At 48.1% G+C, this 15,322-nt stretch overlaps 2 protein-coding genes across 15 annotated transcripts in view; one reads left to right on the plus strand and one right to left on the minus strand.

Annotated features, from left to right (window-relative positions):
* TFB1M (transcription factor B1, mitochondrial) overlaps nt 1-15,322 on the plus strand; it is a 53,138-nt gene that overhangs the window by 34,868 nt on the left and 2,948 nt on the right. For 3 of the 4 annotated variants that reach the window (XM_007516691.3, XM_060205299.1, XM_060205300.1), the window contains 2 exons: nt 9,723-9,850; nt 11,681-11,996. In XM_007516691.3, the coding sequence (XP_007516753.1) occupies nt 9,723-9,850; nt 11,681-11,990 (438 nt within the window). In that variant the 3' untranslated portion in view covers nt 11,991-11,996. Of the gene's footprint in view, nt 1-9,722; nt 9,851-11,680; nt 11,997-15,322 lie in introns of those variants that run through there. The other variant, XM_060205298.1, reaches the window with a different exon arrangement.
* The window catches only part of TIAM2 (TIAM Rac1 associated GEF 2), a 274,186-nt gene continuing 270,901 nt past the window's right edge, over nt 12,038-15,322 (minus strand). For all 11 annotated transcript variants that reach the window (XM_060205285.1, XM_060205281.1, XM_060205283.1 and 8 more), the window contains 2 exons: nt 14,822-14,976; nt 12,038-13,212 (listed from right to left, as the gene is read on the minus strand). In XM_060205285.1, the coding sequence (XP_060061268.1) occupies nt 12,653-13,212; nt 14,822-14,976 (715 nt within the window). In that variant the 3' untranslated portion in view covers nt 12,038-12,652. The remainder of the gene's footprint in view (nt 13,213-14,821; nt 14,977-15,322) is intronic.

Below are 15,322 nucleotides of genomic sequence, written 5' to 3' on the forward strand. Positions count from 1 at the left end.
TATATATAGTTCAAACTAAACAAGAGCTGAAGAGCTCTAGTTAGGTCTCTAACCTTTGAGAAGTTTCTCCTTTTCATACCTTTTGTTGGCAGCCTTGAATGTCTTAACTGCCTTCAGTCAGCTGTCTCCAAGTGGACCCCAACAGGGTGTGTGTCGGGGAGAAGCCACAGGCATAAGACTCAGTCCCCAGCTGCGGACTGTCAGTGAGAAAGCGCCAACAAGTTAGCTCCACGAGTAGCAAATAAAGAACAAGATAGGAGAGGTGAAAACTGCTGATGGAGCGACACGATAAATACCAGGTTCTCCATCTCATTTTTTGAGCTGTGGGAGAACCCAGAGAGGAGAGGGCGGGGAAGGGAGGCAGTTGTTGTTACAGCAGGATTTGTTGAAACCTGAAAGCTGAAAAATGCTTCCGTCACAGTGTGCAGAGGAGGAATTATTTGGGTGCTCACAAAAAAGGCTTTCTTGTCTTTTAATATTATGTTTCAGGCCATGGTTATAATTTATTTCTGAATCTTTATCTCGGTTGGAAGATTCAGCTTCTTGTTTCCTGTCCCCTAATTAAATCAAAGAATAGGGGCCTGAAGTATTTTTAACCAGATGGTGCTTTTACAAATGAGAGGGGTGCTGGTGACCTCTCTGAAACTAAGAGTCACAAACTTGGTGACTCTCAGAATAAATAGTCAAAGGAGTTTATTTATACACACACACACACACACACACACACAGGAGAAAGTAAGAAGAGCTAGTAATAACTATTGATTCAGTTTGATTGATAAACCCACAAATACCTTGTGCTGCGTCTTCTGTAAGCATTCCTTTCTGCTGAAATGTTTGGAGTACAGCTTAATTGGAGATTTTTAGAAAACGTGTGAAGACATTACAACCAAAATCACGAGACAGGGTCAAGTCAGGATGGCAGTTCTAAGTCACAAATGACAGTACATCCGTCTGTTTTGTTCTTCCTCATCAATTTTAATTTCTACAAAGTATGGATTCAGTCACTGTAGAATACGAAAACTTTTGTTGTGGTTGTGGTTGGTTTGTTTTTGTTGTTGTTGTTTTTTACCAGAAGACTGCTCAACTCTGGCCTGTCAGGGTGCTGGGGAGTGAGCCTGGGACGCCCCACATGGAAGTTACTGTCTCCAGACCCAGGAGATTATCTTATGATTGCGTTTCTAAGAATCCTAGCAACTGTTAGCCACGCTAAATATCAGCCGCTCCTTTGGAAGACATAAATAATCAAGAGCATGTTTCTGCTATCTGGGTTCTTCTCCATTTATTGGGTTTTGTTTGGTTGTTCTTTGTTGTCGTTAGTTTTGATCTTTTTTTTTTTTTAATTTTTTATTTAAGAAAGGATTAGTGAACAAAAACATAAGGTAGGAGGGGTACAACTCCACACAATTCCCACCACCCAATCCCCATAATCCCCCCCCTCCCATGGTAGCTTTCCCATTCTCTAGCCCTCTGGGAGCATGGACCCAGGGTCATTGTGGGTTGCAGAAGGTGGAAGGTCTGGCTTCTGTAATTGCTTCCCCGCTGAACATGGGCGTTGACTGGTCGGTCCATACCCCCAGTCTGCCTCTCTCTTTCCCTAGTAAGGTGTGTCTCTGGGGAAGCTGAGCTCCAGGACACATTGGTGGGGTCTTCAATCCAGGGAAGCCTAGCCAGCATCCTGGTGGCATCTGGAACCTGGTGATTGAAAAGAGAGTTAACATATGAAGTCAAACAATTTGTTGAGCAATCATGGATCCCAAGCTTGGAATAGTGGAGAGGAAGTGTTAGGGAGGCACTCACTGCAAACTCTAGTGTACTTCTGCTTTCAGGTATATATTTTGCAGTAGTTTATGGATACGTGTGCACATAAGCTCTCTCTCACAGAAACTGGTGTATATCTAGGTTATGGGACTTTGTTAGAAAGTGAACCACCTGAGATGAAATTAGAGTGTACTATAAAAGGAAAGGTCTCACCCGAGTAATGAAGCTGAAGGGTTGTCATTCCACACGTGAAGTCTCTGGATACAGTCTGAGGTGAAGCATGTTGAGGTGGCAATCGTTGCTTTGGTTAGGTTGTGATCGGTGGATGCAATATTATTTGGTTTGGATTGGGAGATGCATACGGGAAAGTGGGCCCTATCCAAGGGTTCCAGGACTGGGGGAAATATAGGCTCTATAGTGAAGATGTGAGGTTCCTGCTGTCTTAGGGTTCAAAAAGACAATCGATAGTTAATATTGTCATCACATTATTTGTTAATTGGGTTAACTTTGAAAAGTCTTTTTGTTATGGTTTGCTGTACAGTATCCAGTATCTTGTATATAGCTGTGCTATTGGATGCTTCTAATCTACTTGGTCTAGGCTTTTGAGAGAGTCCGCATATCAAATACACAGCCTATATATTAAAAAGATTCAGTTTGTCTTTTGAGAAACTTTGAGACATACAATTGATTTTCGCCCTCTCATATTAATTAACTAGTGATGTATATGTCTACATTTTGCTAGGAGTGTACATAAACACCATTCCCACCACCAAAAGACTGTGACCCATCCCTCCCACCCACTCCCACCCCCCACTGGCCCAGGAAGCTACATGTCTACCCCTCACCACTGGGTTTTTACTTTGGTGCCCTACTTACTGTTTTGATCTTTTCTAAGATGGGCCTTTGACAAGAGAGACTGTCGCCACCTCCTGCTCTTTCTTAGAAAAAGTGGCTGCCTGCAAGTTGGGCTTTTCACTATAGCGTTGTGATTTTTGGTACAGGAGCTTACTTTCTTCTTGTAGTTCATGCAAATACATGAGCAAGTTTAGACACAGTGACTGCAACATCTACCACTGCCGTGTCCTAAGAAGCCTCCCAGCCACTGGTGCGGTGACTGGTCACGGTCCCCATACAGATTCCCTGAGAGAGGCTGCCTGGCTGGGAGGACGAGCCTGCTCCCCTCTTCACCCTCCAGCGTAGTAGTTTGCGGGGGAGAAGTGGGTGAAGCGCGCTCCGATGTTCATTTCAGTTTTCAGATAAATTGTTCCTCCTACCCTGGTGAGAATACTCATCCTGGGGGCCAGGTGGTGGCGCACCAGGTTGAGCGCACATGTTACGATGCACAAGGACCCAGGTTCGAGCCCCCGGTCCCCACCTGCAGGGGGAAAAGCTTCACAAGTGGTGAATCAGGGTTGCAGGAATCTCTCTGTCTTTCTTCCTATCAACCCTTTCCCTCTTATTTCTGGCTGTCTCTATCCAATAAAAAATAAAAAAGAGAGAGAGAGAGAATACTTACCCTGTGCACTACCAGCTTTTCCGAAATGCAGATAACTTGTGTTCACTGCAGACCTTTAATCATGGCAGCATTTCTTTTGTAAAATAATAATAATACCTAGAAAAAGTAGGGTTGGGGGCGCAGAGACATACAGCTTGCTGATATTACCAGTTCTGCTCCCAATGTGGACGTAAAAGAAAACTAAGTCTTTGAAGTATGGAGATACCCAGTAGGTCCTTCTCCGTCCTCCCCATAGGCCCCACATTTTCCCTCTGGCTACCCAGGCACCTCCCTGAGAGGCACCACAGACCTACCATGGCATAAACTGAACTCCTGGCCTCCCCCACACAATTCTCCTGGGTTTCCCCCTGCCTTGCCGCTTGATGGCGGACTCAACTCTTCAGTCTTAAAAAATATCCTTGAGTGGTCCAGGAGGTGGCACAGTGGGTAAACTACTGGTCCTGAGTTCAATCCCCAGCAGTACATGTACCAGAGTGATGTCTGCTTCTTTCTCTTCTCCTATCTTTCTCATTAATAATTTTAAAAAATTTTAAGTTAATATATACACACATATATACCTGTCCTTGAGGGCCTTGAGCTGGTGTGCACATCACCATACCTGAGTACCAAGAGTCCACCCCTCAGGGTTCCAGCCTCCACTCCCCTGTTACGGGGGGAAGTTTAACGAGAGTGGTGAAGCAGGTCTGCAGGTGTCCGTGCCTCCCCTCGATTCTCTGTCCTCTTTCTCCCCTCAACTTCTGTGTCCTGTCATTTTTTTAAAGATAAATTTATCTACTTGGTTTTTTTTTAAAAAGATGAAGTTATTTATTTATGAGAAAGCTTGTAGAGAAAGAACCAGGCATCACTCTGGTATATGTGCTGCTGGGGGCTGAACTCAGGACCTCATGCTTGAAATCCAGTGCTTTATCCACTGTGCCACCTCCCAACCATGGTCCTATCAAATTTAAAAAAAAAAAAAAAAAAAAAGCATCCTTTAGTCTATACCCGAATTCTATTCAGTGACCCAATCAACTTGTTCCTCAACTTCAAAATGGGCCAAGAACCCTCTACTGCTGAGTCTCAGGTTCCAGCGCTCCAGAGTGCCGCCCTTGGCGGGAGAGCAAGCGTTTGTCTGTCTCCTTCACTGTTCACGCCTTGCAGTGAGGACGCTAGAAAGCTTTGCAGAAGGAATGAATTTAGAAACTTAATTCTGAGTCCATAAAAGCCCATTAGTGTGTGTACAGATTTGATCTTGTCGTCCTTAAATGAGACTGTACTATTACTTGCTCTTTCAATTCTGTAGCTTAGTCATTTTGGCCAAGGGCTAAGATCTGCTGCCATTTGTGAGTTGTCTCCATTAACAGGGAGCGTTTGAGGTAGGAAGGATGCACTTAACCAAAGCAAGCCCACAAGGCAACAGTTCTGTACCCTCAAAACTAAGCAATTCCAGAAGCCAGACCTTCCACCTTCTGTACCCCATAATGACCGTGGGTCCATACTCCCAGGGGGTTAAAGACTAGGAAAGCTATTGGGAGGGGATGGGATGCGGCGTTCTGGTGGTGAGAATTGTGTGGACCTGTAACCCTCTTATCCTATGGTTTTTGTCAGTGTTTCCTTTATATAAAGAAAATTGAAAATTAAAAAAAAAAAAAAAAAAAGCCTGGAAAAGCCAAGGAACTTGAGTGGGATCGTAAAGGGGGTTAGGAGCAGGAATGGGATTCAAGCCCCCAGAGTTGGGATTTTATTTATTTGCTTGTTCTGTGATGCCAGTTATCTCACCACTCCTGCCCCTACCCCGACCTTTCCCCTCGCCCCCTTATGCTTTCTGATAGGGGAGCAGCTTCTGGTGCTGTGGTCTTCCCATGTGGAAGACTAGGGTGGCGCTAGGGTTCAGACCTGCAGTGAACACACGGCAAGGTATGCACCTCACCTTCTGAGCAACCTTCTAGCCCCACTGTGTCACTTCTTAAGCCTTTACATACCAGTAGTGCTGCCCTCCTCCCACTTAGAAACGAAGTTAGATGTTGTTATAAGTTTCCTAACAAATGGTTTCTCCCTGCAGGGTCTAGATAAACAGCAGAAATAAGTCTCAGCCAAAGCCTTGGAAGTTTTACTTCTGATAAACATTTACTTCTTGCTCCTGCAAGCCACATGGGGAGTGGGCTGGCGGGTGGGCTGGCGGCCGGTCCACCTATTTCCTTCTTCATGGGCGATTCCATTACTTGTTTTTTAAGAAAAGAATTACATGCATAACCCCAAGTGCGGTGTGTGTTTTTCTCAGGAATGAAAGCTTTGCCTTTCTTGCTGCAAGACCCAGTAGCTTAGCTGAGTATCTGAGGAAACACAGCAGCAACACAGGCCTTTTGTGGGAGGCTATTCTCCAGGCCCCGTTCTCACCTACCCACACGCAGCCTCACCCAGCCTCCCAGAAGCCCTCGGGCCCCCAGCCCAGTGGCTCTTACCTTCTGGATTTGGGAGGACGCCCAGTTGTGGTATGCACAGACTGCTGCCCACTTAATTCCGATGAGAAGTTAGGCTTCAGATTTTAAAGAAACAACAGTAAACTCTTGTCTGTCTTGCTTTCTTTTCAACCTGGAACATAATGGGAGCTAAGAAGGAGATAAAACCGAGGTCCCTGTTCTGGGCCCACAAACAGAAAATGATTGGCTCAGTCATAAGACACAGTTCTCCTTGGGAAATGGAGTGTATCGGCTGGGAGCACATCTGTCCGTCATTTGCATTTCTAAGGATGTTTGAGGTCTGTTTTTATTTCTTGTCATTACTCTTTTTTTCCTTTTAGTCTGCCACCGGGGCTATGGATCCACTACTCCCAGCGGCCAGTTCTTCCTTATTTTGTCTCGTTTCCTTTCATTGTTATTTGATAGGACAGAGAGAGATTGCGAAAGAAGGTGAAGAGGGAGAAAGAGAGCGAGAGAGACCTGCTGACCTGCTTTACCACTCATGAAGTGTCTCCCTGCAGGTGGGGGGCAGGGATTCGAACCCGGATCCTTGCACACTGTAATGTATGCAGTCAACTGGGTGCACCACCACCCAGCCCCTTGTTTTTATTTTATTTTCATTATTGTTGCCACAGGATCATCACTGGGGATCTTGGTGCCTTCATGAACTTAACATACCCAGTGACCTTTTATTTATTTTTTTTAAATAGAGAAATATAAGGGGGGGGGATGTGGTGGTTTAGTGCACATTACAGTGCACAAGGGCTCTGGTTCAAGCCCCTGGTTCCCGTCTGCAGTGGGGGAAGCTTCTCAAGTATGAAGCAGGACTGCAGAGGTCTTTCTTCCCCTCTCTCTCTCTCTCTCTTCCTCTTCCCTCTTGATTTCTCTCCGCTTCTACGCCAGTCTGCATGCCTGCCCCATCCCGCACCTCTGCGGAGCCCTCTCATCAGTAGAGCTGCCACCTTAGCCATCGTCGTCGTTGGTCTGGGCAGGCCACACGCTGAGCCCCGCACTGCCCAGTCTCTGTCCACGTGGCCCTTGAGCCAGTCTGTCTGCACCAGGGTCACAGAGCACAAGTGTTCCCACAGCAGCCACAGCCACCACTCAGACTGCAAGAAGCCCTGAGAAAGCTGGGTGCCAGTGCGCCGGGCCGAGAAGCCCACGGGGGGTACCCCCGGCTCTGGGTGTCTGCAGACACCACACACACCACACACACACACACCACACCACACACACCACACACACACCACACACATACACACACACAAACCACACACACACCACACACACACATACACACACCACACACATACACACACACAAACCACACACACACACCACACACACACCACACACACACACCACACACACCACACACATACACACACACACACCACACACACACACATACACACACCACACACACACACCACACACATACATACACACAAACCACTCACACACACACACTACACACACACACACACCACACACACACACACACCCCTCGTGTCACACGCCTCACCCCCTGGAGCTGGACACAAGCTCCGAAGCTGAGTTAGTGGGAAAGGTCACAGCTTTAGAAAGATGTGAACTGCAGGTTAAATGGAACACAAAAGTCAGAATCCATCCACTGCGTTTTGGTTTCTGGGCCTTTCTATCTGTGTTTAGAGTTAAGCCCTCGCCTCCCTGACAGTTTCCTTTGGAGGCCTCGGCGAGTGCTGCTGTTCCTAGTGGGTGTCGCTCACCCCCCCCCCCCCCCCCGCCCAGCCCCGCAGTGAGCTCCACTTCCATTCCCCACAAGATGGGGAGGGGGCGCATTCACATGCCTTTTATACCTGTGCATGTTATGACCTTTCCATTGCCACGAGGTCATCACTGGGGCTCAGTGCCTGCACAATGACTCCACCACTCTCAGCAGCCATTTTTCTTCCCTCCCCTCCCCTCCCCTCCCCTCTCCTCCCCTCTTCTCTTCTCTCTCTCTCAGGACAGAGAGAAACTGAGAGGGGAAGGGTGATAGTGAGGGAGAGAGAGAGAGAGACACACCTGCATCACCACTTGAGAAGTTTCCTCCCTACAGGTGGGGAGCAGGGATTTGAACCTGGGTCCTCATGCATGGTAATGTTTGTACTTAACCGGGTGCACTACTGCCCACCCCCACCCCCATTCTGTTCTCACGGGTAATCTACACTGTGGGAAGCTTTCTGATGCCGCCCCTCCCTAGATGCCCCTTGTGTGTCATTCATTCTCTTCCATGCTGAGCTGAAACACCCAAGTGGCCACTGCAGAGCTGTTTATATTCCCAAACAGAGAAGCAAAGGAGGGACAGAACTTGGGCAGAAGTTAACAATGCTGGACTAGCAAGCAGAAAGCGGGCATCTGTTGACGTTGTGTTTCCCCCACTTCTGTCCTTGTTTTATCAGGGCACTGCTCAGCTCCAGTTCAAGGTGGTATGGCTCCCGGGATTGAACCTGACACCTCTGGTGCCACGGGCACGAAAGCTTTTGCCTCGTCCTCTTCTTAAGTTCCACCTGAGTGAGACCGTTGGTATTCAGCCTTCTCTCTTTGGCTTATCTCACTTATGAGCTGAGGGAGACTTCTTTACCTGTTGAGTATTCCATGCTGTGTATACACCTCAGTTAAGATGAGCTTACCCACTCATCTGCCGTCGCTTCCAGGTTTGGGCTGCTGCAGTCTGCTGTGCACAGAGGTGTGCAGAGATCTCTTGGGAGGGGACTTTCCAAGTTATCTAGCACCTTGTGTGTGGCTTTCTTTTTTTTGTATTTGAACCCTTTAGCAGACTTGAAAGTCAAGGAACAAAAAATAATGGCTGTAATTTTAATTAAGCAATTATAAGTAAAGAGCATTTTTATCTGTTGCTATAGTTACCTGCAAATTGGCTTTCTTGTGGTTTCCAGAGAAAATGGGCCCTCTCACTCAGTTTAATCCTGAGGTAGGGGTGTGGGTGTGTGTGTGCGGAGAGTAGTAACCAGTTATGATTTTCTTCTTCTTCTAGTGACAGTACACAGTACACTGCTGGCTAACGAAATCGGGTGTCAGAATTAGGTTCAGGCTTTAGAAGCCTGCTGCTGCAGTTTACATGAGCTGCAGCTATATTTGTATAGTTTTAAAATGTACTTCAATAAAGCAAATGTTAGATCACCTCCTGTATTTGCAAGCACCAGCTGTTTCACAAAGGAATGAAGTCAAACAGTAAAGAAGAAACCAAATTTTAAAACCCAGGCAAACGGAAAGTGGTGGTTTCTGGACTGAGGGAGCACACATGCACACACACGCACGCACGCACGCAGGCACGCACACCTGGTTAAGCATACATAGAACCACAAGGACCTGCGCAAGGTTCCCCGTTTGAGCCCCTGGTTCCCCACCTGCAGGGCGGTCACTTCGCAAGCAGTAAAGCAAGTCTGCTGGTGTCTATTTCTCTGTCTTCCCCTCCTCTCTCAGTTTATTTGTCCTATTCAATAAAATGGAAAAGTGGCCACCAGGAGCAGTGGATGTGTTTTGCAGGCACTGAGCCCCAGCAATAACCCTGAAGGCAAAAAGAAAAGACCATTGTGGAAGTGTGTTTGAAATGAAATGGTCTGGAGGGCGTGCTTAGCAGGAAGAGTACATTACCCACTGTGGGTGAGGCCCTGGGTTCGATCCCTAGTGATACTTGGGAGCATCCTGGACAGCACCAGGGATGGTGATGTAGTATTTTGATGTCTCTTTTTGCCCTTGTCTCTAGCTATATTGAGGTACATTGAATTTTAGAAAATGGGCTGGGGGAGGGACAGGGAGGCGGCTTGGTGACTGTACATGCCTGTGGCTCTAGGTCACTTCCCTGGCACCACATTAAAAAAAAAAAAATTAAGTGGTCAATGAGTTTAAGTGGGTCATGTCATAGAACCAGGCCTCATACCAACCCAGCCCGCTGTGCTTCCCAGCGCTGGATGGACTGATCCCATTACCCCCTGCAGCCAACTGATGCGTGTTTGCTTCTGAGCCAGGTGGATGTGGGAGTGGTCCATTTCACCCCCCTGACGCAGCCCCAGATCGAGCAGCCCTTCAAGCTGGTGGAAAAGGTCGTCCTGAATGCTTTCCAGTTCCGCCGGAAGTACTGCCACCGGGGGCTGAGGTAAGGGCACCTCTTCTGTCATCAGTCCTCTTCATAAACTCCTCAGACATGTCTAAAGATTTTGTGGGGTTTTTTGTGGGTTTTTTTAAAATTTTTTTTATATTTTATTTATTCCCTTTTGTTGCCCTTGTTGTTTTATTGTTGTAGTTATTGTTGTTGTCGTTGTTGGATAGGACAGAGAGAAATGGAGAGAGGGAGGGGAAGATAAAGAGGAGGAGAGAAAGATAGACACCTGCAGACCTGCTTCACCGACTGTGAAGCGACTCCCCTGCAGGTGGGGAGCCGGGGTTCGAACCGGGATCCTTATGCCGGTCCTTGTGCTTTGCGCCACCTGCGCTTAGCCCGCTGCGTGTTTTTTTTTTTTTTTTTTTTTTTTTATTAACAAATACTACTACTTAGTTCAAATCCTGGAACAACCATATAGCTTGGCTGCCACCAATGGAAAAGCAAGACCTTGGCACAATGTCAGGCGCCTCATAAGGTTGTGTCTTCATCTGAGGACAAGCTGAAACCGACAGTCTCACTATCATGGCCCCAGGCTGGCCAGGTCATGATTTCGCGATTTCACAGTAAGGACTTAGACCACCCAAAGTATTTTGACTCTAGACACTTGGGGCACCAAATATCACACCATTGAATTCCCCAAGCTCTTGAGATAGAAGAGAATAATGTGAAATTCAGGCGTGTGGGATAGGGAGAGACAGCATGATGCTTATGCAAAATAACTTTGATTCCTGAGCCTCCAAGGTTCAGTCCTGGCACTACCCACCCACAAACCAGAGCTGAACAGTGTTCTGGGGAATTCCCATTCCCAGATGTGGATTTGGAAATATGTCAGTTTTCTCATTCTGTTTAAAATAATGGTCTAATCTGGATAGATAAATGGAAAACGTACTCAAAGCCAGTTTCAGAGATGCTCCAAGATCAGTTAAAGAGGGAAAATGACATTTTGTGTTTTCACACTATTTTTAAGCTCGCAGAGAGAGATCACTCTTGAAGTAAACAGATCCGTCCAATAGTGTGGTTGCCTTTCAAATGCAAGAGCCCTAGGTTTGAGCCCCAACACTGGAGGGGGATCCCTGCTCTCTGGACAGTGGAATGGTGCTGGGATGTCTCTCCCTCTACTTGAAAAAAAAAAAAGTCCCAGTAGTGATGGAATTGTGTGTCAGTGAGATTCTAGGACCTCTCCCCCCCACACACACAGAAGTGTTTAATGTGCTTAGTTTACCCTGAACATACCCAAAACGCCAACATTGTCCAGTGCTTAGCAGCTCATGTGATGTGATATACACTGAACTAGAAAGCCGTGTGGATTCTTTCCATTAACATACTCGGGGGCTCGAAGGGCGTTTGAAACACCAGTGTGCATTCTAAGACGGGAAGGCCCACCACTGTTCTCCTGAGGAGACTAGAGCGTACGTAGCCAGTAGAAGCTGCTTACCCTCAGAACACATGCTTGTCACTGCTGCTCAACAAGAGAACAGAGGAAAGAGTAAAATGTAAAGCACCGTCGTTAACCTCATTCGCATCACAGAGCAGTAAAATCCTGAGGTAGGGAAGAGCTGTACTGCAGTGGGGCATGTCAAACCTCGGTCTTAGTGAGAACGCAGCAATGACTGCGGCTTATCTGGGAGTCAGCTTTGGGAAGCGCGTTGCATTGTGGCCAACTCCTGCAAGTCAGCAGTGCCGCCTCCCCCCAGGCTTGGCTGTGCTGAAGGCCCTCTGGTTTCCCCCTCCCCCCATGACTCTCAGGCCTCAGAACCATGTTTTTTCAAATGCCTGCGGAATTTCTCAAGTAAAATTCTGACTGCTTGTCCCTCTCCTCCACAGCATGTTATTCCCCAAAGCTCAGCGCTTAGAAAGCACCGGGAAACTCTTAGAGCTGGCGGACGTGGACCCCACCCTGCGGCCGAGCAAGCTCTCCGTCTCCCATTTCAAGAGCCTCTGCGACGTGTACCGGAAAATGTGCGACGAAGACCCTCACCTCTTTGCTTACAACTTCAGAGATGAACTCAGGCAACTTGCAACCAAAACCCTGAAGGGAAAGAACACCAAGGAGCGGGCAACTCACCTACAAGATGCCAGCTCCACACAGGTATTCCTAGCCTACCCAGACAGCAATAAAAATGCCAGCTCCTAGAGGCGACTTGCTGCCCTTTTACTGTACAGTAGAGAAAATAAACATAATTGGATACAGTACAAGCTTTAATATATATGTGTGTGTATATATATATGTATATGCACATACACTGGATAGATAGATATCTATGCAGTGTATGTATGTGTATATATATACACATACACTGGGTAAATATAACAGGTTTTGTATAAACAGCATTTATCCCAGCCTTACAAAAATGGAGTCTCTGCACATGGTGCCCTTAAGCCCCGTCCAAATAATAACTTAAGTGTGCTTTAAATAAAGCAAACCAAAAACCCTAACAGCTCAAAGAAAATGCCCAAAGGATTGGGGGTGGGGGGGGGATAATTAAGCTATTAATCACTACTACCCCACCCTTTCCCACATAAATAATTAGAATGAGATCTGTAAGGAGTTTGATTCATTTTGATACCTGCTCAAAAGGGAGGCCAACTAAGTAACTTTACAGGTCCTGACCAGTTGAGTTTGTGCTGAGTCACAATAAATTAAAATAACTTAAATCTTTACAAAAAACTACTGGGTGGGAAAAGACGTGCACCGCCTGGACCCCAGCCCTGGATAGTTTTTCTGCAGCTTCCACTCGGCCACCAGGCTTTAAGGGCGCGACGAGCCATATCGCCCAGATCCGAGCCAAGGCAGCACTAGGACTTTGCGTGGCTCTCCGTCTCGTAAAAACACTCCTCATTGACCACAGACGCCAGGCTCTGGACACTGAATTCTCGCTGGAGCACAGAGCTGAGGTCCAGGCCGGCGCTCTCTGGCTGACTGTCGAGGGACTGGTGCCGGATCTGCGCCCGGAGCAGCGTTCCCCGGTCCCTCCTGGTGCTGTTGGCCTTGCGCTTGATGGGGCAGAAGTGGGCCCGCACCAGCTTGGGCTGCCCCTCCGAAGGCTGCGCGTCGGGCTCCTCAGAGATGCTCAGTCTCTGGAACTGAATCTCGATGTCCCTGGTCGGGCTGGCCTGCTTCCCAAGGCTCCGGGGTCCGTCTTCGTCCTCGTCGCTCAGGATGTCGCTCTCCTTGACGAGCCCGTCGGGGAAGTCAGCCGTGCCTGGGGGCAGGTGTCTTGGGGGGTCCTGGCAGCTGCTTGGGGTGCCGCTGCTCAGGCTGCCCTCGTCGGAGTCCAGGGAGCTGCCCTTGCCCTGCTCGCCAGGCCACTCGCCGCTGGAGGAGTTCCTCAGGACCTTGAGGGACCTGGATGAGGCTGAGTGAGGAAAGCACAGCGGCCCTTTACCACAGAGAAACGGCTCCCACACGTCACCTTACCCCACAGCTGCGCCATCAGACATCAGACATCCCGACTACCCAGCAGGACACAGTGCTGCCGCCGCCTCTTCTGACCCAGGAAGCCCACTTGGTGTTGCGCAAAGGCTTGGTTTTGGTCACCACCACGGCATAAAAAATATATTAAAAAAATTATTCATCTCACCCACTTGGACTTTAAAAAAAGCATGTGGGGTGAAGGAGAAGGCATATGGTTATGCAATGAGACTCTCATGCCTGAGGCTCCAAGGTCCTTGGTTCAATCCCAGGCACCACCATAAGCCAGAGCTGAGCAGTGCCCAGGAAATAAAAAATACACGTGGTGGCTTGGGCGGTGATGGTTCAGCTGTACAGGATGGGACTTGTGTATCTGAGTTTGCTGGTTTAATCTTCCAGCACTACTCGTGCCAAAGTGACGCCTGTTCTCTCTCAAGTGGAACTTGTCTGGCGGTCTGTAAAAAGGTTCACTCTGGGGGAGTCGGGCGGTAGCGCAGCGGGTTAAGCGCAAGGACCGGCATAAGGATCTGGGTTCGAGCCCCCGGCTCCCCACCTGCAGGGGAGTCGCTTCACAGATGGTGAAGGTCTGCAGGTGTCTGTCTTTCTCTCCCCGTCTTCCTGTCTCTACCTTAAAAAATAATAATGTGGCTACCTGCAGATATGATAAATTTTTTTTCTACTAATTTGAAACAAGTTGAATTTTTAGATCATTTACTAGATTTCAGAGAAAACAAGACGTGTGTGCACGCAATGTTATGAAGATTAGGACTGAGTGTGGTTAGACAGCATAACGGTTATGCAAAGAAACTCTCGTGCCTGAGGCTCCAAAAATCCCAGGTCCAATCCCCCGCACCACCATCAGCCATAGCTGAGCAGGCAAGCAAGGCTCTGGTGAAGAAAGATTAGGATTACAGTTTTCCCTTAGAAGACAGCAGTTTAATCGCCCATGAGAACTGTCTGTGCCAGAATTTCTAACCAACTTTCAGAGACTTAACATGACTAGTTAATTGTGTATGTGTGTGTGTGTGTGTGTGTCAAATTTCCTGCTCTTGGTTTGAAGGGGAAAGGATGGAGAATTACCTACTGCGTTTATGCAAATAGCAACATTTTTGATGGTGGTGTTTGCAGTAGAGAGAAATAGAAAATACAGTTAATTTGAAGAGATCAAACTGACTAAAAAAAAAAAAAACTACATCTTAGGATGCTGGAAACAAGGTCAAAGGCATGAACGAAACAGCAACAAAACACTGACGCTGAGATTTTTAAAAACATGCAGAAAGTTCCAGAACACCATGCTCTGGAATGTATGCTAACTTACTGGGCTAGAATGAGGGTGTCAGGATTTGTATTAAGCACTGATTTTGTAGATGCCTTGTGCCACGCTGAGCTCAGTGTAACAAGCAGGAGAGGGTTTGGGGTCCGGGCCCGGGAACTAGAGGTCATGCTCCAGAGCTGAGGTGAGGGCACGTCACCAGAGCGCATCCCCGGGGGGGGGGGGGGGGGGGGGCTGAGAACACTTCCCTCAGCTGGCACAGGGCCACGCAAGCTCTCACCTAGCTTGGCTGAAACAGGGACTCGGTTCTTCAGCGGCACCAGGCGGTCCTTGCAGGCTTTCTCCAGGGGCTGCTCACACTTGATGTGCCTCCGGAAATTCTCCCGCAGAATAGACCGAATCACCTTGACGATGCTGGTTTTGCTTTCACAGTCGCTGTGGGGCAGAGGGGAGACGGCAGTCGTGTCACTCGGCTCCTCTCCCAGCCCGCCTCTAATGACACAGGCCCTCCCAGGACACAGTGACAGAGTCTCGCCGTCCCCCTCACTTAGAGAATTCATGGTGCTCTAACACTTCTGTGGAGCACTGGGATCCGGGGACATAGTTCTCCGGTGTGTCCTGCCCCAGAATCATCCAGACTCCAGGGCAGGGGTGGACAGCATAATGGTTATGCAGAGTCTCATGCCGGAGGCTGCAAAGAACCCAGGTTCAGTCCTCAGCTGAGTGCTGCTCTGGTAAAAACCCAAGAGGGCACACCAAGAGCCAACTCCTTTTACAAAAA

Source organism: Erinaceus europaeus, chromosome 13 (assembly GCF_950295315.1).
Source record: "Erinaceus europaeus chromosome 13, mEriEur2.1, whole genome shotgun sequence".
Taxonomy (NCBI): Eukaryota; Metazoa; Chordata; class Mammalia; order Eulipotyphla; family Erinaceidae; genus Erinaceus; species Erinaceus europaeus.